Source organism: Centruroides sculpturatus, unplaced genomic scaffold, assembly GCF_000671375.1.
Source record: "Centruroides sculpturatus isolate CEXI.00-Female unplaced genomic scaffold, Cexi_2.0 scaffold864, whole genome shotgun sequence".
NCBI classification, from domain to species: Eukaryota; Metazoa; Arthropoda; class Arachnida; order Scorpiones; family Buthidae; genus Centruroides; species Centruroides sculpturatus.
The window spans coordinates 192,428-205,046 of NW_019385187.1; the positions used below are offsets into that span (position 1 = coordinate 192,428).

Sequence of the window (12,619 nt, forward strand, 5' to 3'; positions counted from 1 at the left end):
TCGAAATTCTGCTCTTGATTAAATTTTATGATTAGTTGAAAATTGAGAGAACACTAAAAATTGCTTGTGTTAGAGTTTAAAAAATAATTAACTATAAAAATTATACAGAATTAACTTGTGATTTATTTAACAAATAAAAAAGGAAAACATTGCTGCAGTGACCATATTTTATAAAGGCACATGCATAAAATTATATATCATATTTACATTAACAATACTGCATCTTTTCTAATCTTAGCAATATTTGCTAAGAGTGCATTTTACAGAAAATTATTGACATTTGTATTGTTAGAAATTGTAATCTTAACATAAAATATTTTATTATTAAAATGAAAAAACAGGGATTAAGAACATTTACACTGTAATTTTCAATTAAAGAAATAAATAACGACAAAATATGGTATTTTATACAGAACATACATGTAAGGTACATATTTACAATTATTACAAAATAAAATATAAAAAGAATTAATTCTTTACATATTTCCAATAATCTACACAAATTTTAATGCTGGTGACTTATGTATTATTCACTTCTTTTTTCATGTGTATTTTAAAATAAGGATAAATATATAATTTGTACATTTTCACACTAAAAAGAATGGAATGCTTCAATGATAAGTTAATGGCCAAAAAATGTTGACGGTGGTTTCGAGGTAGTAAATGCAATTTAAGATGCCACAACATTTAATATATATTATTATTATTATATCTACACAATATATACATAAGACACCTTGTCATATTTTTTTTTAATATATGTATGTACAGTTATAAGTATTAGTAAATGCAAACTAGTCTCAGCAAATCAAATATCTTGCCTGACTTACAAATCTTGTCTTTTCTTTTGAGCAAATTAAAAAACACTTGTAACAAAATTCAATAAAAAAATTCATAAATAATTTTAAAAGAAAAAGTGTATAAATATTATAAATGCATTATAATATTAAATTATAATAATTAATATTATAAATACTGGATTAAAAAGTATTCAATAAGCTTTGGATTTTAACTTTTTATAAAAATTATATTGTCTTCATGATAAAAATAAATTATTTTAAATTACTTCTTATCATTAGATATTGCTTTTATTAGATAAATATCATTCTATGCCATAATCAATTTACTGTATGTTGTAGGAAATGCAATTGTTTGCATTTCACCAAACATCAGGCACTGTATTGTGTTGGAGGCACTATATTTAATTTTCTGATAGTAATCAAGATTTAGCAGAAGCCAATTTTTATATTATAATTTTTTCCACATTTAAATACTTTCTATATTGTAGATATCTTTCAAAATTTATCAATTTACGTGTATATATTACCAATTTATGTTTATATATATATATATATTTGTTTTGTTGCATTTAAAATTTAGTTACAAAAATCCAAAATGAATATAAATTTTACATTAAATCAAAGAAGATATGTCATTAAGAAGTATCAAATAATATTTAATTAGAAAAAGATCTAAATCATGAAATTTGAATTCTAATTTCAATATGTGGAAGCCCTTTCTGTCACTTTTGGCAATTAATTCCCATTTTCTGTTTTCATTTCATATAAATTTTAAAATATTTAAGATTTAAAATCTCAAAATTATTACAATAAATATTTTAAATTAAATTATGACGAAATTATATGAGAGATATGTGAGAAGTCCTAAATCTAATTAGAACAAGGAATGTTTAACAAACAAGTAATTAACTTTGATACAAATTTACAAAATATGAAATTGCATGTTATAAATTCAAAATGTAAAATTTCTTATATAAATGTTTCTATGTAGTTCAAAAATTGTGCCTGTCAAAAAATGTTAGTCAATACTGTATTTTGAAGCAAATTAGATTTCTTGTTCAGTTTTGGATCATACTTGAGTCCACTGTTTTGGAGGATGTTTAGAACCACGGGGTTTCCGAGGCAGACGATGTGGAAAACTAAACACCTTGGTATTTTCATTAGTTTTCTTTCCTTGCCCATCTATAAATATAACAATAAAAACTTTATAAATAAAGCATGTGTATATATATAAAATATATAAAATACAAAAATTTTATCTAATAATATAACATCCTATTTGTACACTGTTACAAACTGCTTTTTATTGATGGACTATGAATTTCTTTAGCAATTAAAAATTAGAATTCTCCTTAGAAACAAACTATTAAATTTGTAATAACTTTTTATATTCATTACATCCAATGTTATGACCTAGCTTAAGATTGACAAGTTTTATTTTTCTCCCACCTCATTGTTTGATATGTCAAGCTTTATGGTTGCCAAATGTTGGGATGCTAAATGTAGGTCAAATCCACACTCAAAAAGAATCTAGCAACAAGTTGTGTAACTTTCCTGGCTGTTATGAAATTTTATTTTAAAAATAACATTTATATTATAATTGTAATAAATAAAATTGTGTATGGCATCATTTTATGAGATTTTGTTATAAAAAATTTTATATTAATTATTATAAAATGCAAGAAATTTAATTTCGAGGGTAGTGACAGGTTTTATATTAAAAAAAACTGTAAATGCTAACAACAAAAATCTTCATCAAGTCTGACTTTTCTCAAGATATGACACATGATACACCTCTCACCCCACTCACCAAACTTTAATAGCATGAATGCCCCTTATACAGCAGGCTACCATGCCAAATTTCATTTATTAATCTTTACCCAATCCTGAAATATTAAACAAATAGATGCACAATGCACAAACACTATACACTATCCATAAAATTTTTCCTGTTTTCACTTTTTTGAGTTCAGAGGTCTCAAAACATGAAGATTAACAAAAGATCAGAGGGTCAAATATGACATGATTTCAATACTTTCCGCTGTTATGTATATATAACAGCCTCCAGAAAAGTAAAAGGGATTAATTAATTAATAAATAGAAGAAAATTAAGTATATTAATAAAATTATGATTTATTTTGGATAAATTTAGGTGACAATTACCAATAATTAATGATTTTTCATCAAAATCAAATCTTTTTTCACATAAGACAAAGCTTTGTTATAAACATTTAAAAATTCATTTTCAAATCTTTTCTTTTCATATAGAGATAAATCTTTCATCTTTTCCATAACTTCATACCTGAAAAATTTATTCTCAATTCTAGATGTGAATTGTTGCTTAAAATCTTTTAGAATCATTTATAAGTCAATAACTATGGTATTTTCTAATAATTTTTATATTAAATTTAGAATTTTATATCTCAACAAAGATTTTTTATTGTGTTCACAAAATCCAATACGTGCATTCAGAAATTAATTAAATGTTCTTTGTGTCTCTTTTTAATTTTTTAAAATAACAATGTTTGAACATAAAGTTTTTTTGTCTACAAATGTAAAGTAGGACAATTAAGTTTTCATTTAGGACATAAGACAACTATTGTAATTGGACCAATTACACTACCAACAACAGGACACATGCCAACCCTAGTCAGCTTATTAAAAATTTTTTGTTCCAATTGGTTGCTTAACTAGTTTTCAAGAAAATTTGATTGTGTCTTCCAAAGTTATTATCCCATGTTTTACATCTTCAGCTCTAAATGAACCTTTAAGTTATTATTCTAAGAAAAATATGACTTTGAATGTGGTTGCACTAGAAATGATGTTCCACCAATAAAAATCATATTATTTTACTTTTTGTCATTATAATTTGGTAAAATCAATATTTTACAGAACTTAAAAGTAAGCAAAAATCAATTATTTTCCTTATTCATTTGATGAATCTTAACATAACTTATTACATTTTGCAACTTGCTTTAGTTAATTTTAAGCTAGGCCATAGTATTGGAAATAACTGATTTTCTTGAAAGTTGAAACTCATGATGTAACACCACTAATATTGGAAATTAATACCATAGGAAGCACTTTCAGTGAAGTAAAACAAACAACTAAAACTTGAAACTGATACTCTGCATTCCTAAATGAAATTGCATTATTGTTTAAAGTGCTTTAAGCTGGAACTGAGTTTTGTTGATAGGTTTCAGAACAATTTATTAAGATCTCTCTAACAAATGATATTTATCCATATGTCATTTGTCAGAGAAATCTTTACACTCAACAAATTAAGCTGCAGAATTTAGTAAGAATTTATAGCAACCATAATCATACAGAATATAGTAACTTTTGCTATTTGAAATGCCAGGTATAGTATGCCAAAATAGAAATCTGTCTTCACTGATTTGTTAACGGCAAAAAAAAAAACCTTTTAATTTGTTCTTTTATTTTATCCATTTTTCATTTACAAGGAGACTTACAGTCTCGGAAATTCAGTTCAGAATGAGCCTTCGCAGGTTAGTAGAATAGCTCAAGGGTGTCCACCCAGAAGAATTGTAAAGTGCACTAGCCAGAATATTCCAAGAAAAAGGGCTCTAAAGTTTTAAGCGCAGCTCATATACTGGTCGATTTTACACAATGGCAGCACAGCGAAATGGCTGAGTCTGTAGCAAAATCACTTGCCACATGGGCAATCTTTGAGGCATGTTCAAATGAAAGTGATTCGAAGTATTGCATGCGAACAGTTTTCAATGTATTTTTGTGAAACAAATGCGATAGTGAAGGTTTATGTATCATGCATGCACATATGCAACCAGATTTGTGATAACTTCATTTGTAAGGATGTGACATTCATTTCAAAATGGTTGGTGTGGATGCAACTGCGTCCAAAACGAATCAGCGAGCTGTAATTAAGTTTTTAACACTGGATGGGTGTAAGCTGGTGGATATTCATCACAGAATGCTGGCTGTGTACAGTGACACGTGTGTGTCAAAGCCCACGGCAACGAGGTGGGCGAGAATGTTTAGTGACGGTCAACACAAGACAAGGGATTTGCCACGGCCCGGTCAGGCACACGAAGTTGTGACAGAGAAGCTGATTACGGACATTGACACTGCAATCAAGGGAAATTGACGTCTAAACATTTGTGACGTCACAAATAAGTTAAACGTTTCCATTGGTACTGTTCACAATATTGTCACCAACATTCTGAAGTATTGCCAATGACGTTACCATGCATGCTGTCTGAACACCACAAGAAACAGCAAATGGGCCTGAGTTTACAGCATTTGTTGCGCTATAGGAATGATGGTGACGACTTTCTGCAGCACATAGTGGCAGGGGATGAAACCTGGTGTCACCACTTCCAACCGGAAAGGAAGTCCGTCAGCATGCAATAGAAACATCCAGGCTCATCTAGACCCAAAAAATTCAAAACTCAGCAGTCAGCCAGAAAGGTGATATTGACAGCATTTTTCGACATGCAGGGACTCCTATTACTGGAGTTTAAGGAGCCGAACGTCTCCATCAATGCTCAACAGTACACCCAAACACTTGATAAGCTGCATAAGGCTATCAAAAACAAACATCCTCGTATGCTGTCGTCAGTGTCATTATTCTGCACGACAATGCAAGGCCACATGTCGCCAAGGTGTGTGTCGAGGCACTGGCCCATAAAAAGTGGGAAGTCCTGGAACATCCAGCTTACAGTCCAGATCTGTCGCCTTGTGACTATCACATCTTTGGACTGCTGAAGAAAAGTCTAATGGGTCAATGATTTCACTCTGATGATGACATAAAGGCTGCAGTTCTGAACTGGTTCCATGATCAACTGACATCGTTCTTCGCAGACGGAATTCATAACCTTCCTAAGCAATGGGACGCCTGCCTAAACGCCATGGGTGATTTCTTTTAACAAACTTTGTATGCATTTCACTCATTAAATATTGTTTTTTTCTATCTATGTATCTGTCTCATTTCTGTCCCTATGCATCTCATGGATACACACCTCAAATCACTTTCATTTGAACACCCCTTATAAAAATTTGTGTGTACAATTTTTCACAAAATGGAAAAGGGTCAATTTTCTTAACAGTGGCCCTATGGGGGAAATCCTACTTTTGATTGTCTAGATCAGGGGTCTCCAAACATTTTAGCCTAAGGGCCACACTGACTTCACCACTAATAAGTCCCAAGGGCCAAGACCTAGCTAGCTCATCATACCAACATACTGTAGTGTTGAATTACGTGCTAATTTTCGTTTTGGGACTAACTGGAGAGCAAGATATCTATGGCACAGAGTGGACTCCGCTCCATTTGCAATTTTGGTTAGTACTTATAGGCAAGTGTCAAGGACATTTCATTATATAACGAACGAACTGTATAAATATACTACTAATAAAACACAGCTTTAATAATCCAGCTAATAAAAATTAATAATGTAAAAACGTTTTCGATCATTTCTTAACGATCTTCTTCAGTTAACATAACATAGAATAAAATCGAACACAAAAAGAATGTAAATACAAAATTAAAATATAAATAACGGAAAAGTGGCTGTGTTGATAAAATGAACGAAAAATATAAACTAATCCGAAAAAATGTCCTTTAACAAAAATAAAAATAAATAAAGTCATTAATTCTTGTAAAAGGACCGCCATGTGGTAGGTAAAGAGTCCGCATCTCTCATTAGAGATCTTTAAGGCACACAAGAAAACTGGTTGCATCAACCATAGAGATGCGGACTCTTTACCTACCGCATGGCAGTCCTTTTACAAGAATTAATAACTTTATTTAAGGTCAGATTTGTTTTAAAGTTGTTTAAGGTTTTTATTAAAGGTGTTTTATTAGTAGGACATTTCATTGCAGCAGAGATAGCTGATGTGCATGCTGTGCGTTATGTATTGTTACAACTACTTATGACCATGCTAAATGTATAGTAGTGACATCATGCAGAGTAGAGAAGATAAGTGCAGNGAACTGAATTTCCGAGACCATAAGATCCCCTTGTTAGATATAAATAAATATTAAGGCTGTGTACACATTAGGCATTTTTAAATGTGTGTTTTGGTAATGCGTGTTTTAAAGAATCAAGAGTTCTGCATAGGCACACATACTGAAACGCGCGCTGATAGATTTTTGTTAAAACGCATGTTTTACGGGCGCTTTAAGATATATGTGCTGCCATGTTGTACATTCAATCGCGCGCTTTCAGGTAGATTGTAAGTATGTTGCCGAAATGGAGAACGATCATTTCGATACTGATCTATTTATTGATGAAATCTAAAAGAGACCAGTCATTGTCAAATGATTTTATAGATATTCTAAAAGAATTAAAAAATTTGGGTTCATATTGTCTTAGTTTTGGATACAACATCACAAACATTCTATGCGTCAGTCTATCTCGTAATATTGGGTGCACCCAAAATTCTCTTTGCTTCTGCCATCATCTTTTATAGCGACAATGGAGGAGGTACACACAAGCAATTACTTTCACGTCCATTTCCAAACTGAGCCAGTGCTCACGCTCCACTAAACGGTCGTTGAACACCGAGCTAACGTGCGTTTAACACAACGCAAAATGCCTAATGTGTACGTAGCCTAAATATGACAAACGTTATATTCAGCTTGTAGAACAACTGTTTTATTGCTAGGTTTTTGATATCCTACAAGATCAAAACATGGTCCAAATTATCAGGTCAGTCCATAAGTTCATGCATATTTTATGACCTTGAGAAAAATCTTGTTTTGCTGTTAAAAATGCCAGTCTAATGTGATACTTTTTACACTAAAGTGTTAAATTGGATCTCATTCATATAATACTGTTCAGAATTGGGAACATTTCAGTTGTTTATTTTCATTAAAATGGACGTAACAGATGAATATAAGAGACATGTTTTATACTTTTTATTTTTAAGTGATGAGAATGCTACAAATGCAGCCAAAAAATTAAATACTGTTCATAATCAAACTGTAATTAGTGTAAGGACTGCGCAGAAGTGGTTTGAAAGATTTAGAAATAATGATTTTAGTGTGGAGGATAAGGCTCGTACTGGAAGACCCGTTGACTTTGATGATGATGCTCTCTCTGCACTAGTTGAAGCAGAACCATCTTTAACAGTTGATGAAATTGCGGAACGTTTAAATTCATCCCATGGAACTGTTCATAGACATCTACAACAAATCGGAAAAGTTTCAAAGCTAGGAAAATGGATACCACATGAACTGTCAATAGCTAACTGACAACAACGTCAACTGCTCAACTCAAAAGCTTCAACTGGGAAATTTTACCTCATCCACCATATTTGCCAGATATTGCTCCCAGTGATTATCATCTTTTTCGGAGTTTGCAGAATTTTTTAAAAGGAAAAACTTTTGAGGATGAGAACAATGTAAAAAAGGCTATTTCTGAATATTTTGATTCAAAACCGAAATCATTTTACAAAGACGGGATTAAAAAGCTACCATCAAGATGGCAAGAAATTGTACAAAATAATGGTGAATACATTATAGATTGAAATAAGATTTAATTAAAATTTTTTGTTGCTTTTTTTGTAGATAAAAATGCGCACGAACTTATGGACTGACCTGATAGACAAAAATTATATTAGCTAAACAGTGTGAAACAATAAAAATTTGAATAAATCAGCTAACTACTATAATCAGTGTTTGTTCCAACAACAGAACTTCAGATTTGATTGGGAAGTTACTTCCAATTATGCTGCAACTTAGTATGAGGAAAGTATTGTTTTTTAAATGTATGTTGGGTTTTGTCCATCAGCCACATTGTATACTGACCAAATAAATCATAAAGTAACAAATTTATTGCAAATGCATTAAACAATGACCAATTTGTTTGGTAATGCAAAAGTGATTGGACAAGTTGAGATGATTTGGCTGATTAGCCCTAACATATATCTAAAATTTAAAATAAGCTTTTATATGTTTATAGAGTTAAAAATCATTTCTTTAAAATTTGACTACGAATAATCAAAAGACTACAGTTATTATTATTATTTTGAAATTACCTGGGAAAAAATATTTACTATATGATATAGATTATCTATATTTTTTATACTATTGTATTAGATGGATAACTTTCAGTTGAATTTTTTAATATATACAGTATACATGTCTCTTCTTCAGCAAATTTTAATATATTTTCATGGGATAACTGATCCTAATTTGCATAAATCACAGACTATTTTTATATAAATACATAAAATAGAAATACAAGTATTTAAAATAGAAAAAAGTAAAAACACAACCTTTATTTACGACTCCTGAAACTTGAGGTTGATTATTTTGTTCATTTTTAGATCCAAACTGTAATAAAAAAAAGCAAAGATATTATCTCTAAATAAAGTGTTTAATCTTTAATTATATATTTAAAAAAATCAATTAAAAAATAATTTTAACTAAATTTCACATTCAATAAAATTTTGAATCTACCTTTGTAAAAAGTGTAAATTTTCCAAAAGCTTTAGATATTGTTCCACCAAAACCACTGTGTCCATTTCCATCTCTGTTGCTTTTTTCACGGCCTTCTAAAATAGATAATTCAGAAAATAATATTAACTTTTATTTTATGGAATTACTGTAATGTTATGAAAATAGCAGCTTTGTAAGGTTGCAGAAATTTATTTATAAATATTGTAATCCAACAAAACGCTACCTACAATATTGGCCTATATAACAAAATCTAGATATTTAAATCTATTAATATAATGTAATATAAAAGCTCAAAAACTTAAAATTTTTTTTGTCTTAATAATCACTACTGAACATTTGAACGTAATATATAAAATTCAGAGTTGCGTATAATAACTTAATATTTAAGATAAAAATGTAAGTTCATTTTATCTTACAGCAACATTACAGATAAAAAATAAAATAGTAAAATTATTTATGAGAAGCTCCTGAAATGTTTAAATTTAAAACCTGTTCTGCCTTTTGAACTTTAATTTACTTTATAACCCAAATAAAAAAAAAAGCAAGTGTCTGATATATATATTACAAGACTATATTTTCTGCCGTTTCAAATGATTCATGTAATTTCTAGATGAATGAGATAATAAATCTTTCAATAGTATTGTTTATTGTTTTACTTTTACTAAATGAAAATAGATTATTTCAATAAATGAAAAGATATAAAATTTTAAAATCAGCATTTATTTAAAACCAAACATTTTTGACTGTTTTGAATAGTCATTCTCAGGTTCTTACTTAAAGTTCTAATGTACAGAAGTTACATTTGAGAATACAAACTTTATTTTAAAATTTTGTAGTTAATTTTTAACTTCAAATAGAAAATTTCAAAATCAAGCACTTGCTACATATACCTGAATATAACTTTTACACATTAAAACTTTGTTTAGAACTTGAAAACGACCATTCAGTATATCCAAAACATGTTTTTAAATAAATTCTGCTGGTTTGAAAGTTTACTTCTTTTTAGAAATAACATCATCAAATACTTGTAAAATTTAATGAAAAGAAAAACTAATCCAATATTCTAAAAGATGAATCAACCAGATCTGCTGGTTATCAATTAATTTGATTTATTTATATCTCATGACAACATTGATGATAATATTTATTCAATGACCAATATTATAAAAATAGACTTTCATTTCAAAAAAAACATATTGTTTTTAGATAAAATTTTCTAGTATAATTGATATAGCATAAAAGTCAAACAAGTCAAGTAAATTTATATATTTAATAAGGCAAAAATTTTATTGTTAAAAATATTTTTGATTATAATTCAAAGATATAGATGCATAATTCAAACAATTCAAAGCTGAAAAATAAGAAATGAAAGCTGTCCTCTTATTTTTCAGCTTTGAATTGTTTCAGCATTCTTAATTTTAAATTGTATTTATTGAATTTTTTGCCAAAAATTCAATAAATATGATTCCATAAGCTATGTATTCACCTAATATGTCACCATATGACTTTTCCTGTTTCCTTGACTAAAATATTGCTTCATGGTCACTGTTTTGAGTATATTGATGCAATAAAACAAAATAGATGCAAGTCCTGAAAGAGTTTCATGAAAATGACTTTAAAGCATGTTTTGAGAGTTGGAAAAAACATAAATGCATTGCCATGAATAAATTCATATCTTGCATTTTATTGGGCCATTCCCAATAGTTTTTGATCACAACAGTATTATATAAATATATAATAATAAGAAACTTATAAAGCAAATTTTTTTTCTATTTATATAATATAAATAGAAAAAAATTCACTTTATGAAGTTTCTTATTATTTTAAACCAAAATTCTAAGGAATTCAAATTATTCTAAAAGAGCTATACTGTAGTTTCACTTATAAAATAAAAATGCAATATAAAATGCAGTCATTTATCACAAAGTACCATATATAAAATTTAAAACACTTTTTATTAAATTAATTTATAATTAATTTTATTATACTTTTTTTTTTTTTACTAAAAACACATTTATAAAATAACTGATTTCATAAATTTATGAAAGTATTGATTTACAAATACAAGCTTAAAACTTGTTTTACATTCAAATCAACAATTAATTTTTCATATAATGAATAATTTCTTAATAATATAATGTCTCTTTATAAAATGAAAATAATGCCTGTTAAATTTTTAACATTTGATAAATTTTATATTCATCAATCTTAATTTTGATTTATTAAACTATATGTTTACCTATGAAAAAAATTGATCAATGTTAAATCAAATTTAATTATTTTGATGCAAATAAATAATTAAAATTTTATTTTATAACCAACCTTTAGCTTGATTTGCATCTGGCATTTCATATGCTCCTCTTGTTTTTTGTGGGACTGTTGGAGGTAAGTCATCTTTTTGCATCTTTTCTGTTCTTGTATTCATCTATTTTATTATAATTCATATTAAATAATATATATATTATTTATATTTATGTATTTTAGTAATATATATATATATTACTAAAATACATAAACTAAAAATATTTGTATACAATTAAAAACTAATTACATGTAACTATTACAGAATAAAATCTATTATTATGAAACTAAAACAGATAGCAATATTTCCTGTTAAAAAGGATGTGACTGAAGTAAAAAGTGACTGCTGATGATAATGAAAATGAATAATAAAATATTAAAAATTACTTTTTTAACTCCTGGCTTTCTAATAACTTGAGAATATTCTGCCATATCTGCAGTATCCTGAGAATCTGGAATAAAAATTCAATGTATATTAGAATTCACATTTTAAAAACGTTTTAATTATTATGATCTAAATATATAAAATTGCTTGTCCTGACTGACTGAATGACTCACTCATTCACTCACTGATTCATCATCGCCCAGAGCAGACCACTTAACCTAAAGAGGTGAAATTTGGTAGACAGTTAGGGTACGTCATGGAAACGCACACTAAGAAGGGATTTTTCGAAATTCCCCCGCGGGGGGGAGGGAGAGAGGATTAAGGCTTAACCAGAAGAACTGTATTATTTTAGATGCAATTTTTTGTTTTTATCTGCGTTTTAGTAGGGTATGCCATGACAATGCACACTAAGAAGGGATTTTTCAAAATTCCCCTGCAGGGGAGAGGGAGAGGATTTAGTCTTCACCGAGTACTTAGGTGTATTAAACATTTCAGACATTGTTATAAACATTTTTATATATTTCCGTTTTAAATCCGAATTTGTTATTGCATATTGATTCGATTATAGAACGATTGTAAACGTTCCAGAAAATTGATCAAATTGAAAATAGTCCATTTGATTCTCAGCAGTAGGTGTTATATAACAATTACTATGGTTGTTGAAATACTGAATATAAATGGGGTTTGCTT

General features: G+C 28.6%; 1 protein-coding gene across 2 annotated transcripts in view; it reads right to left on the reverse strand.

Annotated features, from left to right (window-relative positions):
* Nucleotides 1-972: 972 nt before the first annotated feature.
* Nucleotides 973-12,619, reverse strand: part of LOC111635904 (uncharacterized protein DDB_G0283357-like) — a 75,318-nt gene continuing 63,671 nt past the window's right edge. The window contains exons 12-16 of one of the 2 annotated variants that reach the window (XM_023381039.1): nt 11,932-11,996; nt 11,566-11,668; nt 9,244-9,338; nt 9,060-9,117; nt 973-1,982 (exon numbers count right to left, since the gene is read on the reverse strand). In XM_023381039.1, the coding sequence (XP_023236807.1) occupies nt 1,870-1,982; nt 9,060-9,117; nt 9,244-9,338; nt 11,566-11,668; nt 11,932-11,996 (434 nt within the window). In that variant the 3' untranslated portion in view covers nt 973-1,869. Of the gene's footprint in view, nt 1,983-9,059; nt 9,118-9,243; nt 9,339-10,729; nt 10,834-11,565; nt 11,669-11,931; nt 11,997-12,619 lie in introns of those variants that run through there. The other variant, XM_023381040.1, reaches the window with a different exon arrangement.